This window comes from Thalassophryne amazonica, chromosome 5 (assembly GCF_902500255.1).
Source record: "Thalassophryne amazonica chromosome 5, fThaAma1.1, whole genome shotgun sequence".
Lineage (NCBI taxonomy): Eukaryota > Metazoa > Chordata > Actinopteri > Batrachoidiformes > Batrachoididae > Thalassophryne > Thalassophryne amazonica.
In genome coordinates, this window is record NC_047107.1 from 83,024,625 (window position 1) to 83,042,279 (window position 17,655).

Sequence of the window (17,655 nt, forward strand, 5' to 3'; positions counted from 1 at the left end):
CATCAGAAAGACAAGAAATACAGTATAATTTGTTAGTATTAAACAACAAGAAAAACAGGAAATACTAAGGTGATCACCGGCCACTAGCCCTAAGCTTCACTAAAAGACCCAGAATTTAGGTAAAGTTGAGGCCGCGGCACGGTCCGTTTCCAAATAAAATGAATTAAAATAGTAAAAAGCGTAGAACTATACTATGCCAGTATGCTATTCATATGAAAGAGAAAATAAGTGCATCTTAAGTCTGGACTTGAAAGTCCCCACAGAATCTGACTGTTTTATTGATGCAGGGAGATCATTCCACAGAACAGGGGCACGATAAGAGAAAACTCTGTGACCCGCAGACTACTTATTCACCCTAGGGACACAAAGTAGTCCTCAAAGCCTGGGTGTAGGGTTTAATTAGGTCAGCTAGGTAGGGAGGTGCCAGTCCGTAAACAATTTTATAGATTAGTAGCAGAACCTTAAAATCTGATCTCACTGGGACAGGAAGCCAGTAAAGACATGCCAAAATGGGTGTAATGTGGTCGAACTTTCTGCTTCGTGTCAAAAGTCTGGCTGCAGCATTTTGAACCAATTGGAGAGCCCTAATGCTAGACTGCGGTAAACCAGAAAACAGAACATTGCAGTAGTCCAATCTAGAAGAGATAAATGCATGGATCAGGGTCTCAGCATCAGCCATAGACAGGATGGGACGAATCTTCGCTCATCATATGTCTTTTAAAGCTGAAGGCATAGAAGATGATCATATTTAATGTTTTTGAGTTTATTGAAACAGGGTGACTGAATGGATGAGTCACTCACTCACCCACTCATCTACAATTTTGCTGCACAATATGTTGTGTTGAAATAATTCCACTGTGTCTAATTAAGAAAAAATAAAAATCCAATATTTCTGTAGTTCAAACACAGCTCCTCACTTTGAAGGTATTGTGAGAAATCAGCATTCTTACAGACACTATAACAACTTCTTACTCCCTCAAATGACTTAAATATCTTTTTCAAATAAATCACAATTACATAATTAATAATATGAACTGAAGGATTCATCTGTAATGGTCATAGACTGTATGAATACCAATGACAATAGAAATCAAGTGATGAATACTGATAAGTACATTTTGTTTGAAATTGTTTCCGGACATCACACCAAAGATACCAGAACTGCGCAAGATTCATCACTTAGATGAAAATGTATTGGGTAAGATGAGGCCTTTCCTGTGACGTCAAAACATTCACTGTCTAAGATAAGATAATCCTTTATTGTCCCACAGTGGGGAAATTTGCATATGTTGCAGCAGCAAGTGACAACAGAGTGTATAAAAAGGTAAAGAAGAAAAAAGAAAATAAAGTACCACGCTTCAGACACCTGTGAGACACAATTCAGATAGTGAGCTCACATAACATTGCACATAAAAGAGCATGATTATTGCATATAGTAATTGATTAAATTAAAAAAAGTCAGAAAGACAGTTCAAGTGTACTGTGGAGTCTCCTGAGACAGTGCTGATTGTGCAATCTGACAGCGGCAGGAAGAAAAGACCTACGGTGCCTCTCCTTAACACACACTGGGTTTGAGTAACCTGTCACTGCATGAACTGTTCAGTGGTGTCAGAGTGCCCTGCACTGGGTGCTGCACATTCATTAACGTGGATGATGGCTTAGTTATCATCCTCTTCGCTCCCACCACCTGCACTGGATCAAGCGGGCCCCCTGGACAGTACTGGCCTTCATAATCTGTTCGTCCAGTCTCTTTCTGTCCACAGCACAGATGCTGCTATGTTAAACTCATGGATCTGTCCCTTTCTTTTTTTTTTTTTTTTTATCTCTATCTCTTAAGTTTAATTTCTATGCCCACTCACAAGTTCAATCAGTGATCATTTTGTAAAACAACAGTGTTACAGTGCAGTTGCTGTAAATTTATCAGTGTGTTCCAGTCCTTGTTATTTGGACGTCTGCTGAAGTCTGAACCTAAATCTGCTTTCAGTACATCAAGCACTTTATTATATTACACATATACCCACATACAGTATAAAACATATAAAACGTGACCACGCCTAAATTCAAAGTACCTGTTGTGAAAAATTGCAACTATTAATTTGAACTAAATCCCATTTGGAATTATTTTTCTTCATCTGATGTTATTGTTGGCAGCACAGTGGTTTAGTGGTTAGCACTGTTAACTTGCAGCAAGAAGGTCATGAGTCGCTTCCCAGCTATGGCCTTTCTGTGCGGATGTTTGCATGTTCTGCCCGTGTTCTGCGTGTGGGTTCCCTCAGGGTGCTCCGGCTTCCTCCCATATCCAAAGACATGCAGATTAGGTGGATTGGAAACTTTAAAAATTGTCTGTAGGTGTATGTGCGGGTGTGAATGTGTTTGTCTGTCTGTCACAGTGTGTGTTAATGTGGACCTGCAGCAGACTGGTGTCCTGTCCAGGGTGTACCTTACCTCAGGCCCTATGAATGCTGGTATAGGTTCCAGTCCCCTGTGACCTGTGAGTGAGTGTGATGTTATTGTTAAACTGAATGCACATGTAGGTGAAGCATATTTTGTTTGATCCCTCTGAGAAATTAAATCTTTGACATTGAATTAAAGCAAAACATTTAACCTTGATGGAAAACAAACTCACTATAATTTATTTGTAATTCTGTGTGAATATTTCTGTGTGCACTGTCAATGGAACATGTCATTTATTTATCGGACACTTGTTTAGTTTGGTGTTTGAGCAGTGGACTTGAGCTGTTTACTTCCTGCTCAGAAAATCTCTGTGTGTTTTACACTAGTTTTTGAATGCCTGATTGTGTGAAGCGAAATATTTATTATTTACATGTCATGAAGATTAAGTGTTAAAACTGTAGGGGAAACTGGGGGACAGTGGATCAGAAATGTTGTTTTGTGGGAGCATAAACACATTATGCATATGTTCAGGTCATTCTGTTGTGGATTTAATACAGCAAGTTATTGTTTATAAGGCTGTGTTATTTATGTCTCCCCAAGTGTAATTTACAGGTGTTTAAAATCAATTTTAAAATTTTTGATTCACTGTGCCACTAATTGTGACACTAATTCACAGGGTATAGCGAATCAGTGTCCAGGGCAAAATGAATCAACTTAGAATATAATGAAAAACACATGATTATAAAGATTTATTAAAAATTATTAAATATATGCTGATGCATATACAAACTATAATCCACTAAACTAGCTATGTAATGTGTAAGTGTCTTATATAGTGATATGAGTCCTCTAGAAATGATTATAAATACAACTGTCATAACTTCTGTTCAAACGTCAGGTTTAATTTCTTATTCACGGGCAGCCACGTGTTAGTCGTTCTCCCTTTTCAGCACAGGATTTCTTGGATTATTTTGAGAAGAAAATAGAAGATATTAGCCTGAGCATATCTCAGCATGCCTCGGCCCAGCCATTAAAACCTGCTATGTAGGTGGATGCTACCATTGAGGTGTTACCTAGATTGACAGAATTTAATAGTATTTCACTGGGCATGCTGACGAAACTTGTGACATCTACAAAAAGCACAACCTGTTTATTTGATCCCATACCAACAAAATTGTATAAGGACCTGTGGCCCACTCTTGGGCCGACTGTGCTGGAAATTATTAATCTGTCATTAACCTCTGGATTTGTTCCGAAATGTTTTAAATCAGCAGTGATTAAACCATTACTTAAGAAATCTAATCTTGACCCTAAATTACAGGCAGATATCAAATCTATCATTCTGTTCCAAAATTTTAGAAAAGGTGGTTTCACAGCAGCTCATAGACCACCTTACTGAGAATGATCTTTTTGAGGCGCTGCAGTCTGCTTTTAGGAAATATCACTCCACAGAGACAGCGCTCACTAAAGTAGTGAATGATCTTCTGCGAGCAATGGATTCAGACACCACTATGGTTTTGGTGTTGTTAGATCTCAGTGCTGCATTTGATACTGTGGATCATCAAATTTTGCTCAATGAGAATTTTTTTGGGATTACTGGAAGTGCCCTTGCCTGGTTGACGTCATATCTGTCCAGTCATTCTCAATGTGTCTTGTATAATGGCACTACCTCTGACCTTGCTTACATGAGATTTGGGGTTCCACAGGGATCTGTTTTAGGCCCCTTGCTTTTCTCCCTGTATGTGGCACCCCTTGGGCGTATACTGCAGAGTTTTGGGATTGCCTTTCATTGTTATGCTGATGATACTCAGTTGTACATGCCGATAACTGTGGGAAATCTCACTCCCATAAAATCCCTGGAGGACTGTCTTCTATCAGTGAGAAGTTGGATGTCTAGTAACTTCCTACTTTTAAACTTTGATAAGACTGAAATGATGGTTCTTGGTCCAGCGAGACATCGGCATCAGTTTGACCAGCTGGCGCTCAGCCTGGGTTTGTGTGTCGTACATCATACGGACAAAATGAGGAACCTTGGGGTAATTTTTGATCCCACGTTGTCTTTTGACCTCCACATCAGGGATGTTACTAGGACTGCTTTTTTCCATCTGAGAAATATAGCGAGGATCCGCCCCATCCTGTCCATGGCTTATGCTGAGACCCCGATTCATGCTTTTGTTTCTTCTAGACTAGATTATTGTAATGTTCTATTTTTAGGGTTACCACAGTCCAGCATTAGGGGTCTTCAGGTAGTTCAGAACGCTGCCGCAAGACTTCTGACACGTAGCAGAAGGTCTGAACATATCACACCCATTTTGGCATCATTGCACTGGCTCCCTGTCTCTGTGAGCGCAGATTTTAAGGTTTTGCTATTGACTTATAAGGTTGTTCATGGACTGGCGCCATCTTATTTGGCTGATATGGTGGAACTCTACGTGCCGGCCCGGGCTTTGCGGTCGCAGGATGCGGGACTTCTCTGTGTTCCCAGGGTGAAGAAGAAGTCACCAGGTCAAAGAGCCTTTTCGTATCGTGCACCCACCCTGTGGAACAGTCTTCCTGCGACTGTGAGGCAGTCTGAGTCTGTGGACATTTTTAAGTCAAGACTCAAAACCTATTTTTATTCTCTTTCTTATGGATAGTTTTTATTTTTATTTGTTTTATTCATTTACTTCTGTTTTTATTTATGTATTTGAATTTTTTTTCATTTTTAATTATTTATTCAATTTTATGTTGACTTGTTTTATGTAAATCGCCTTGAGACGGCTTTTGCTGTGATTTGGCGCATTATAAGCTAATTAAATTAATTAAATTAAACGTGAAAACAGTTGTTTATATACACAAATTATAGAAATAATTCATGGAAAAATGAATGTATAAGCTTCAACAAGTAACATTTGTCATACACTTGATACTGGGGCTTAGTAAATCACTTTCTAGACTGATTCACTGTGCCCCGGGTGCATGTGACACACGAGTCACGTTATCAAATAGCTGATAGTCTGGAGAAGACATAACACATGCTCATCAGTTGGACGGGGTAGTCTTCTAACTAATAACAATTTTTTGGGCCACCTTTCCTCTGTTGTGAGAAATAAATACAAAGGACACTGACATCCACAAAATTTACTTTTGGATTACTTGCCACTTAGTTTAACCCTTAATGTATCCAAAAACAAAACACTAATTTATAAGGTGGATGTCTTTATGCATAAAATATGGCATAACTGCTGCAAATATATATGTAGTTTTGCAGATATAGCTACTGATTCACTGTGCCCTGTGATTCACCGTGTCCCGGTTTCCCGTATGCACCAAATATCTGCCTGAAACTTTAAATACTATTACATTAGTTTTTTAGACATGAGGTTTGATAATAATGTCAGTCAGTAAAAGTCAGTTACATCAATTCACATTATAATTAACATGAACATTACTTCAGTTGTAGTTTAGGACGTTTATTCAAACACACATCATAAGAAGTTGAAACACGTGTTTGACCATTTGTTTGAGCAGAGTGAGACATCTTGCCTGGCTCAGGTGTCTTTGCATTGCACCGCCTTGTGACGGTTTCGACTCTTCTGCTTCGAAACTTCGGCACTGTTTCGAGCACCGAGCTCTGAGCCAAGTGTCAGTTGTGTTCAGTCCTGTCTGTAGTCTGCTTTGTGACAGTCGGCACGTTGCCCACCGCAGTTTGAGGTAACATTTCGCTTTTTACAATGTTATCTTCAGAAGCTTCGTGATTGTATCGGTTTGTCAAGTATTTGTGTCGTTGGTTGTTGTCTGGCTGTCAGTGGGATAAGAGCTTTGGAGCTTTGAATTCTTCAGGCCCGTAATGTTTTTCTTTCATCTCTCGATCAGCTGCACACAAACTGCACATGAACCCTCAGAAATACTTAAACATATAGATATAATATGTATTTAGTGATACACGAGTGGAGTCAATCTTTCTGTTAGGCCCTTCCCCTGACTTCAAACATGATTGTATGAATTAATATATTTCAACACTTGTGCATTTGAACATGATTCTGTTGAGCAAATTAAAGTAATTTGACCGACTAAATTTATAGAAGGGAAAAAAAATCCAAGGCTCTTGCAGCATTGGCAGGAAACCTGAGTGCAGACTAAGGAAAACCATTTCCAAGTGCTGTTTTCATTGTTGAGTTATTGGCCAACTTAATATAATTAAGTGGACAGAATATTGTGAACAATATGTACAATTTTCTGAAATCCAAACTGATTCCTTAAAATGACTTGTTTTGTCCAACCAAACAGCAAAAAAAAAATAAATAAATAAAATATTCACCTTAAAGTTATGTATGTTCTGTGCATCTGAACTAGTCCCAGATTGGACCACATTAGAATTGTGCTGCGTGCGTGGTCTGGAAGCGGAAGTTGTTTAAATTTCCAAAGTTTTTATGTCTTTCACAGAAACCAAACTCTTACACTAATTTGAACCCTAACCTTAAACTATTTAAGATAAAAATCATTTACATGGTTGCTAGGCAACTGAGGCAGGTTTAGCACTTGGCGCAAATGGCATTCAGATTCAGGAATTAAAACCAAAAAATTCAGACTTTGTCCCACCAGAACACATGTGCAACACAAACATAAATGCACCACTTTTGTTTGAGCTCAAACTGGGCAATGTTAAGTTGATTTTGAAAAAATATGTTTCGTCGGTGAAGCAGTTGGATGTGGTCCTGGGTTGCCATGGTTACATGTGGTCTGCAATTGTGAAGCTTGTTGGAAATGACATTGTGTTCTGTGGGGGGAATCTCCACACTTTAGTGTTTTTTTTGTTTGTTTGTTTGTTTTTACCAGTCCACGGCATGCCTGTGCATAATGTTCTTCATTTTTCGGCTGCTCCCTTTGTTCAGGTCCATAGTGGATCCAGTACACATCTACAATGAGATTTCACACAAGTTTTATGTCGGATGCTGTTCCTGACGCACCTTTGTTGAGTACATAAAAAAAAAAAAAACAGAGTAAATAAACGTACATATTAAGGTAGACTCTGGAAACTAACCGAGGAGGGTGGAGTTGACTGCCCTGACCTGAAAACGGTATCTCCAGGATGGATGGATTTTACTGATGTTTTGTGGTGAGATGGTCTTTAGTTGATAATCTGCTTATGCTTCCAAATGTTTCTTTTTATATCTTCAATTTTCTTAATATTTCAAGATAATTTTTCCCCTTTAGCATTCTTCTCTTATGACATTACAAATGTCTGAAGGTCTGGGGGCTCAAAATAGTTTTGATGCCCTCCTCTGCTGCTTGTTGTAGGTAACAGGTACGTGTTGTTATTATGCTGACAGAAGTACAGTATGTGTTCTCTGAGTGTCCTTTTAGTTTAGCTTGGCACACCTGGACTAAATTTATATGCAGAGTGCATGGATCTGGTTTACCAGGTTGCTTCTATTTACCACCCCTATGATATTATTATTATTATTATTATTATTATTATTGGTATTATTGTTCATTCACATTTGTCAGGAAATCTCAAAAACTTGTGGGCCAGTGTTTATAAGATATGATGCCGGTGGTAGGCGTATGTTGGGTGGGGTATTTTCTTAGAAAGGACTAATTACTAATTATGATGAGTTTATAGTCTGAAACAACACTCTGGGATGATGAAAACTGCTGGAAATAATATGAGACAGATAATGAGATTCTGTCTGTGAGAATGAGGCATCACTGTAAAGCACTCTGACCAAGAAAGCACGATGCAGATGCATTTATCATAACAGTATGTGCATCATATAGTGATCTAGAGTCCTGAAATCATACAAAGAATGTTCATGAATCCAACAAAATGGTGTGATGCACAATGAGTCACATTAATTGCCTGGAGTTTGTCATTAAACACTTTGATGTGCACTGGAAGTTATTCTCTTTTTTATGATGTCATACATTTGCCTAACAAATGCCCTTTAGATTCAGTGTCTAGACTCTTTTTGGGCCCTTGACCTTATCACGCTCAGGCATTTATGTCATTATATTGCCTGGAAAAAAAACCACACACAAACAAGCACTCTTCTTTCACATTGTCTTCATGTTTGTGTTGTGTAATTGCTGATTTTATTGTTATGGTTCATTTCACTAATGGATGTTTTTCACAGTCTGGAGCACAAATGTCCTGTTAACCGAATAAATGTCATGTTTTTATTGGTAAAATAGCTGTTTGGTCATTAACAAATAATAACCTTAATTATCAAAATACTGATAAAATGATACAGAAATGATACACTTCTTCATGAAGAATGTTATTTTGGTCTGTGGTAACATTGACATTTGCTGATAATTGCTAGAAAAACAGATTGATTTGTTACAAATATATTTGAATGGTTGGGTGCATGTTGCAGCCTGAGTTTGAATCAAGACATTTTTGAACAAATGCTTCAGAGTTGTGTGACAAATAGCTCTCCAGACAGCGAAGTGAAAAGTTGCAGTTATTTAAAATTATTTTGCTGCATAACTATATCACCAACTGATTTTTAGGGAGAAACCTCTATAAAGACCGCACTCACAATCATAAGGTGCCAGAGGGATACATAAATCAATGCAAAAAAAGGCTCTGCACACTTATCTCCATGCAAAAATGTTTGTATTTCTCCAAGCTTTCAGTCACACAAAGGAAGCATTCCATACAGCTCTGTCTACACTGAGAGCTGACCTGCTAAAAAAGAGTGTTAAAAAGATAAGAAATTATCTGTCGTGTATCACAACATATAGCCCATCTGCTTATGTGATTAAAAATACCATCAAGAAATATTGGCCTTTAATTGCAGATGACCCTGCCCTTCATAATAAATTTAAGGAGCTGCCTTTATTTGTGTTTAGACGGGGTTCTAACCTCAGAAACAAAGTGGTTAAGGCGAGTATATATACAGAACCTAAACAGATCTTTTTGGCACCATTAAAAGATCGTAATTATCCATGTGGCCACTGTGCTCAATGTAACAATACACAAAAGGCAAGGGATTTTAAGCATCCCTGGATGGGTAAGAGTTTTTCTGTAAAGGGTTTTATCACATGTAATACCAGGAATGTGATCTATATACTGAAGTGCCAGTGTGACAAGGTTTATGTGGGAAAAACCACACGTTGTTTAAAACAAAGGATCAGTGAACATAAAAGCTCGATTAGACGAGCTGATCCTAATTATCCTGTAGCCTGTAACTTTGCTGAATATGCTCATACTGTCTCCTCCCTCCGCTTCCAGGGTATTGAACAAGTGAAGTTGCCCAGAGGTGGTGATATTGATAAAAGATTGTTCCAAAGAGAATTGTTCTGGATACACACCTTGGATTCACTGTACCCAAAAGGCTTTAATGTTGATTTTGACTGGAGTGTGATGTTGTGATGTTATACTGTGGTTGGATATTGGAAGAATTGTAATTTATGATGACTGGTTGTCTGTTATTAATGCATTTCTCTAAATCCTGGTTGGATCAATTTGTTTTTGTATTTTGACTTTTGCACTGTTAATACATTGGGGGTGCACGTTGTTAATTTGCTTCTACCCCATGTAAAAAGACATTTTTTGCCAAGTTGATGTATACCTAAAAAACTACAAACATGTCGACTGAACTACAAATTGCAGTCACACACAGATGTATCTGTTTGACTTAATTACACTGACTGAACTTTAGGTATAAGATGAAGTGCTTTGTATGTGTTGTGCAATGCCCTGATGAAGGTTGTGTGACCAAAAGCTTGGATAAATACAAACATTTTTGCATGGAGATAAGTGTGCAGAGCCTTTTTTTTTTTGCATAGGGAGAAATCTGTAAAATGTTTAACCATTTTCACAAAATTAGTGTTCTTCACAGCACCTGGACTGATTATTTGTCACCCTGTATTACCGGACAGCTTATTGGAATAGATCACGTGTGCCTGTGTACAAAATAACTCGGCAACTGTTGAGCAGATTTTCAGGAAACTTGACAGGAACATTCCATGAGTGAGTGTCTCCAGTTGATTAATTTGTGGAGTAGACTGGTCAAGGTTGTCAAAAATATACTATGAAAAAAAAAAAGATATATATCTGCAGCCTGTAGGGCTAAAGAGACTGTGTAAAACTTGTATCAATCAGTAAATTATCAATGGAATTAATCAAATAGTATGAGGGATGTTATAATAACACGATTCAGCACACTATTATGTGCACCTGCAGGCTGTGCATTGCCTGTTCAATACCTTTCATTATTCATATATATATATATATATATATATATATATATATATATATATATATTGGGTGGCGCGCGGGACACTGCTCCCCCACACACACACACACATTCACATTGCCTCAATTTGGATGACGGACTGTCTTAAAGTTTAGTGTACATCAACAATCAAATGTTTATGTATGGTTGTTCTAATTCTGATGTGTGCCATTATTACATTCAACTTGTAATAATTGTGGATTAATTGTATTTTTGTCTGAGGTGATTGTGTGGGAAGAAATTTCATTGCACTTGTTGTAACAATAAGTCTGTCTGTCTATACACACCCACCCACACACACACAATATTTGTAATCTAAATTAATGTGTAATTACATTATTATATAACATTTATCCATAGTTTTTGAGATTAAAATTCATATTAGCAGAAAAATGTTGATAGTTTGTTTTGAACCAAGTTTTTGTCTTTGATTTTTTTTTTTAATTTTTTACAACTACAACCCTCATTGTTGTGATTTCCTTTCTCAGATTTGGGTGGTTTGTGGGCGTTATTTTGACCTTTGAGCTCAATCAAGGCCGTCGTGTAGTAGCTGCTCAGTAGCACGTATGGGTGAGGAGAGCCAGGAAAGTTTGTGTTTGTACATAAATTTGGACTTGTGGAGGTACAATAAAGAGATAAAAGCCCATTTTCAGTGGGCTTTTAACAGGCTTAACTCTGAGTTGGACCCATTACTTTTGTGGCAGTGTCAGGTTTATGTAGACTAAAAATAAAGTGGTCAGAAAAAGCAGGGGCGAGACTAGGGGATCAAAGGTCAGGAAAGAAAGGGGCAAAAATGCACAGATGAAGGAGAACAGGCAGTGCAGTGTAGAGGGGACGTGAAGTGACCGAATCAGATGGTGAACTGGCGTAGTGCTGGCCAGACGCCAAACAGTTGCTTAGCGCTGAGGTGGTGTTGAGTCAACAGCGCTCTGGGCTCACAGAACACTAAGGTCGCTGAATGGCGATCTTTTTAAAAAAATATACCCGTGAAGGCAACCAATGAGTTGCTACATACAACGCTACATATATCGGCATATTAGCCATTTATAACAGCTGATAATCGGCCAGGCCGAAAATTGGTCAACCTCTAGTGTTGAGTGACAGCACAGTCTGAATGCAGCATAAGTCACATTGTGTGTGACACTGTATCCCTGGGAGGTTGTAAAGGTGTCATGACAGCTTTATGCTACATTGTGGAGGAGGGAAGTCCAGTGGAGGAATCTCAAGCATTTTGCTAATGTTTGCTAAGATGTAACAGCTGTGGCAGTGTGAAATCAGTTGAAATCACTATTCTGTTCAAGGGTCTTTCCAAATCCTGGTCATTGGAACACAGAGTGCTTTGCACTTTCCCTTTATTCCTTCTCTAATAACATGTATTTATCTGAAATAGGTGTGATCCATTTTTAACAGAGCTTGTCTGATATATCGGTTGCCCAATAATATCAGCTGATAGGAGCCTTTCACAAATCTATCAGTGTGTTATTTTTGCTGGTATGAAAACTTTGATTTCACTGACTCAACAATGCAGAAAAACACATTGGCTATTGAAAAAGGTGTCATTGCATAGTTTGTCTAGCAGAGGGTGGTCTGTCAAGCATGGCTGGGACCTCCATCAACCCTTGGTCATATTACCTCCAAGAGACAGAGGCAAAGCAACCACCTATCATTCATTTTCAATGACAGCGGGGGTTTTACAGCTCCAAGGGACACATGATTGCTGTGCTATCTCCTAGGTAAGCCCAAAATAGATGGGAAATCTATTTCACACAAATACTGACTGATGCGACATGATTGCCAGTCAGAGTGAAGGCAGCGTGACGGCAGCGTGACGTATGTTGGTTGGTTGTTGGTTTATATATATATATATATATATATATATATATATATATACGAGGTCTGTGATAAAACTAACGTACCTTTTTATTTTTTTCAAAAACTATATGGATTTGAATCACGTGCGATTACATCAGACAGCCTTGAACCCTCGTGCGCATGCGTGAGTTTTTTCACGCCTGTCGGTTACGTCATTCGCCTGTGGGCTGGCTTTGAGTGAGGTGTGGTCTACCCCTCCCGTCGGAATCTCTTTGTCTGACAACTTCCTGAGAGACTGGCGCTTTGCTTGATCAAAAATTTTTCAAAAACTGTGAGGCACATCGAAGTGGACACCATTCGAGAAATTCAGCTGGTTTTCTGTGAAAATTTTAACGGCTGATGAGAGATTATGAGCTGTTGCTGTCGCTTTAAGTACTGCCCACAGAGCGGGACGTCGCGACGTGCCCTGAGCCGCCGCTGTCAGCCTGTTTCAAGCTGAAAGCTTCCAAATTTAAGCCTCTGTTGACCCAGGACGTCGTGACAGAACAGAGAACTTTCAAAAGAGGTCGGGATCAGCAGTTTATCCGGACATTCCACTGTTAAAGGAGATTTTATTAATGAAAGACATGCGGAGGGGTCCGTGCGTTGGGACGCAGCCGGTGCGGTGCGGCGGCACAGGAAAAACACCTCTGTGTTGATAACCATTTGTAAAAACCAGGTGGCTTTTGATGGCTTTCAGTTGAGTGAGTATCTGAGAAATTGGTTAACAGCTGGACATATTCCAACCTGTCCTTAAGGCTTCCAACGGAGGTGTTTTTCCTGTGGCGGCGCGCGGCGCCGGCTGTCTCGTGACGCGCGGACCCTTCCGCACTTTCTTTCATTACAAAATCTCCTTTAACAGTGGAATGTCTGGATAAACTGCTGATCCCGACCTCTTCTGAAAGTTCTCTGTTCTCTCACGACGTCCTGGGTCAACAGAGGCTTAAATTTGGAAGCTTTCAGCTTGAAACAGGCAGACAGCGGCGGCTCAGGGCGCGTTGCGACGTCCCGCTCCGTGGGCAGTCCTTAAAGCGACAGCAACAGTCCATAATCTCTCATCAGCTGTTAAAATTTTCACAGAAAACCAGCTGAATTTCTCGAATGGTGTCCACTTCGATGTGCCTCACAGTTTTTGAAAAAATTTTGATCAAGCAAAGCGTCAGTCTCTCAGGAAGTTGTCAGACAAAGAGATTCCAACGGGAGGGGTGGACCACTCCTCACTCAAAGCCTGCCCACAGGCGAATGACGTAACCGACAGGCGTGAAAAAACTCTCGCATGCCCACGAGGGTTCAAGCTTGTCTGATGTAATCGCACGTGATTCAAATCCATAGTTTTTGAAAAAAATAAAAAGGTCCAATACTTTTCTAACAGACCTCGTGTGTATGTATATATATATATATATATATATATATATATATATATATATATATATATATATATATATATATATATATATATATATACGCATAATAAAGTTCATCTTTAAACTGTAAAACATCTAGCCTCAGTTATAGTATTTCTTTGTTATAATAATGGTTTGACAACAAAATGCTAGGAATTATGGGCTTTTTTATGTATATATCTGCAGATATGTTGATATTAGAAATTTTTTACTCCTTAATATTGGAATTGTATTGCCCCTCCAATTGGGACAAATGGATTGGGAAACAACACCAGTCCAGTCAATGGTTGAGTGGAGTACAACAGGCCATTTATGTGTACATTATTTAATGTATCATTGCTGCAAAGCGTTGTGCAGTTCTTCATGTATTCTGGTTAAAAATACCTATCAGTGCCAAAAGAGAGGGTCTACGTATGAATATCAAGTTTGTGTGTCAGGCAGAAAAGTCAAAGTTCCATCAGGCAAATGTGATGTAATATTTGACTAGTGCTGTGTATAAAAAGGAACCCAGCTTTGACGAGATGCTAATCACTCATGCTAATATTCACAGCTGCTGCACACAGGCCCGGCAGGACTCCTTGTCTTTCTTTTTTCTGTGAAGACTCATGGCAGACAAACAGGGTGCGCGGCCTCCGGACAAGTCAGGAAAAGACCAGCAAACAGCAAACAAAGGCCACTGTATGACATGTCGGCAGCATGCACATGAGGGACATGGTGAGTGATGTGCATGTAGAAAGGCACGTATCGTCACAGTCCCTGGAGTGTGCTTTGGCTGCAGTGTCATTTATCTTGTGACGTCAGATCTCAGGAAGAGGTGTGGCGAAGATTCGTTGTCTGTCTTTGTTTGTTCTGCTGTGTTGGGTTTTATTGATGACAGCTTTGCCTTTAATCATGTGACGGGTGACCTTTAACGTTTGGTGAGAGGAGGACGAGACACAAGGGAGAATCTTAAATTGTCAAACCAGATATTGTTTGATTTATTTATTTATTTATTTCAGTTGGATTGTTCTGAGCAGAATTGATATTTTAATGTTTCTCGATTTTGGTTCCACTTTAAAATGATTGTTCCTGAACTGGGTACAACCAAATGAAATGCTGGTGTTTTATTCTATAGTCGATTGTAGTGATTCCAAAAATGTGGGCCGTGGCTCCTGAAGAGGCTGTGAAGCTACTGGGCCTTGAGAGGTCATTAAAAATAAATAAGAGAATCTTTGATTTCAATTTAGCAGTAAAGTTTTAAATGATCTAAAAAGATTTCCGATTTTAAAAATGTAATAAGACCAAAACTATGGGATTTAAATTATGTTGTTCTTCATTGATCTGACCCAGTCAACGATTGACCAAAATAATGACTTAGCTATTTAGCACTGTAAAGCCATTATAAGTGAGGCAGTTTGAGGTAAAAAACAATGGAATGTTTTTAAAACATACAACTTCCTATTCATGTTTTGACAGTAACTATGGCTGCATCAGCTCTGAGCCAGGAGTTAAATGTTGTGTGGGCCGCCAGAAGAGGAGGTACTGCTGGCCCACCACCAGAGGGCGCCCTGCCTGAAGTGCGGGCTTCAGGCACGAGAGGGCGCCGCTGCCACGGACACAGCCGGGGGTGACAGCTGTCACTCATTATCTCATGACAGCTGTCATCCATCTACACTTCATCATTCCACTCCATAAAAACCGGACGTCATCTCCACCTCGTTGCCGAGATATCATCTACCTGTGAAGGTAATATCCTCAGCCAGAATCTAATTGTGTCTTAGTCTGAATTCATTTTGCAGCTGCTTTCCTGTGGAGTGCCTTATCAGTGAGGTTGGCGTAATCAGCCACGGCTTCGTTACACCCCAACCAGATAAGTGTTTAAGACAGGAGCTGCACGAGTGTGTGTGAGAGGTGGAGGTGGATTCTCCACCTTTATTGTTACTGGGTGTGCACGCACCCACATCTTATTGTTTTTGCTCCTCGCCAGCAGTACCAGATCCGACATTCGGAGACGGTGGCCACCTGGGGACTCGGGACTTGGCGGCTCCAGTATTCTCCAGGTTCGGTGGCGGAGGAAATCGTGTGGTTCCGGTTCTTCTCAGGACAGACGTCTTCTATCCTTGAGCCTGCCCACACGTCACCTTTGTGGATTGACTGTTTTCACAAATTCTGTAATCCGCTGTGTTTTGGTTGTGCTCTTTCACAACAGTAAAGTGTTCATTTTCGACTCTTTCATTGTTCGTTCATTTACGCCCCCTGTTGTGGGTCCATGTCACTACACTTTCCCAACAGGATATCTTGGCCAGCGTCATGGATCCCGAGGGGCGTCACCCATCTGTTGAACAGCCAATGGAAGAGCAGGGTGCACAGGCGTCTGCAGGAGGCATGATTGGTGAGTTGCAGCAAATCCTCACCGCCTTTACCGCTCGGTTGGATCTGATGACCGAGCAAAACGTCATCCTTAATCGCAGGATGGAGGCTCTCACCGCACAGGTGGAAGCGCACGCTCAGGGCGCTGCTGCAGCTCCTCCTCCTGCCGACCCAGTGCAGAATATAGACGTTCCACTGGTCGTTCAACGACCCCCCCCCACCATCCCCTGAAGCGTACATAAGTCCCCCAGAGCCGTACGGAGGTTGTGTGGAGACGTGCGCGGACTTTCTTATGCAGTGTTCGCTCATCTTTGCACAACGTCCCGTAATGTACGCGTCTGACGCTAGTAAGGTGGCTTATGTCATTAACTTGCTTCGTGTTGAGGCACGCGCTTGGGCTACGGTGCTTTGGGAGCAAAATTCACGGCTCCTTACCACTTGTACTGGGTTTGTGAGGGAGTTCAAAATGGTTTTTGATCACCCTAACAGAGGAGAGACTGCTTCAACAGTGCTGCTGTCTATGAGACAGGGGCGCCGGAGCGCAGCCGAATATCAATCAATCAATCAATTTTTTTTTTATATAGCGCCAAATCACAACAAACAGTTGCCCCAAGGCGCTTTATATTGTAAGGCAAGGCCATACAATAATTATGTAAAACCCCAACGGTCAAAACGACCCCCTGTGAGCAAGCACTTGGCTACAGTGGGAAGGAAAAACTCCCTTTTAACAGGAAGAAACCTCCAGCAGAACCAGGCTCAGGGAGGGGCAGTCTTCTGCTGGTACTGGTTGGGTACTGAGGGAGAGAACCAGGAAAAAGACATGCTGTGGAGGGGAGCAGAGATCGATCACTAATGATTAAATGCAGAGTGGTGCATACAGAGCAAAAAGAGAAAGAAACAGTGCATCATGGGAACCCCCCAGCAGTCTACGTCTATAGCAGCATAACTAGGGATGGTTCAGGGTCACCTGATCCAGCCCTAACTATAAGCTTTAGCAAAAAGGAAAGTTTTAAGCCTAATCTTAAAAGTAGAGAGGGTGTCTGTCTCCCTGATCTGAATTGGGAGCTGGTTCCACAGGAGAGGAGCCTGAAAGCTGAAGGCTCTGCCTCCCATTCTACTCTTACAAACCCTAGGAACAGTGCGCCGGCTCCTGGACGTCCGTCGAATGGGCTGGGGGTTCCAGTATTTGGTGGACTGGGAGGGGTATAGACCCGAAGAACGCTCATCGGTAAAGAGGAGCTTCATCCTGGACCCGGCCCTTCCTGGCCGATTTCTACCGCCGTCACCCGGATAAGCCTGGTCGGGCGCCAGGAGGCGCCCGTTGAGGGGGGGGTCCTGTTGTGTGGGCCGCCAGAAGAGGAGGTACTGCTGGCCCACCACCAGAGGGCGCCCTGCCTGAAGTGCGGGCTTCAGGCACGAGAGGGCGCCGCCGC

The 17,655-nt window shown here is 40.8% G+C and overlaps 1 protein-coding gene across 4 annotated transcripts in view; it reads left to right on the forward strand.

Annotated features, from left to right (window-relative positions):
• Positions 1 to 5,994: 5,994 nt before the first annotated feature.
• vdac3 (voltage-dependent anion channel 3) overlaps positions 5,995 to 17,655 on the forward strand; it is a 44,592-nt gene continuing 32,931 nt past the window's right edge. For 2 of the 4 annotated variants that reach the window (XM_034170717.1, XM_034170719.1), the window contains exons 1-2: positions 6,035 to 6,087; positions 14,424 to 14,587. In XM_034170717.1, coding sequence (XP_034026608.1) covers positions 14,479 to 14,587 — 109 coding nt within the window. In that variant the 5' untranslated portion in view covers positions 6,035 to 6,087; positions 14,424 to 14,478. Of the gene's footprint in view, positions 6,088 to 14,423; positions 14,588 to 17,655 lie in introns of all 4 variants that reach the window. The other 2 variants (XM_034170720.1, XM_034170721.1) reach the window with 1 other exon arrangement.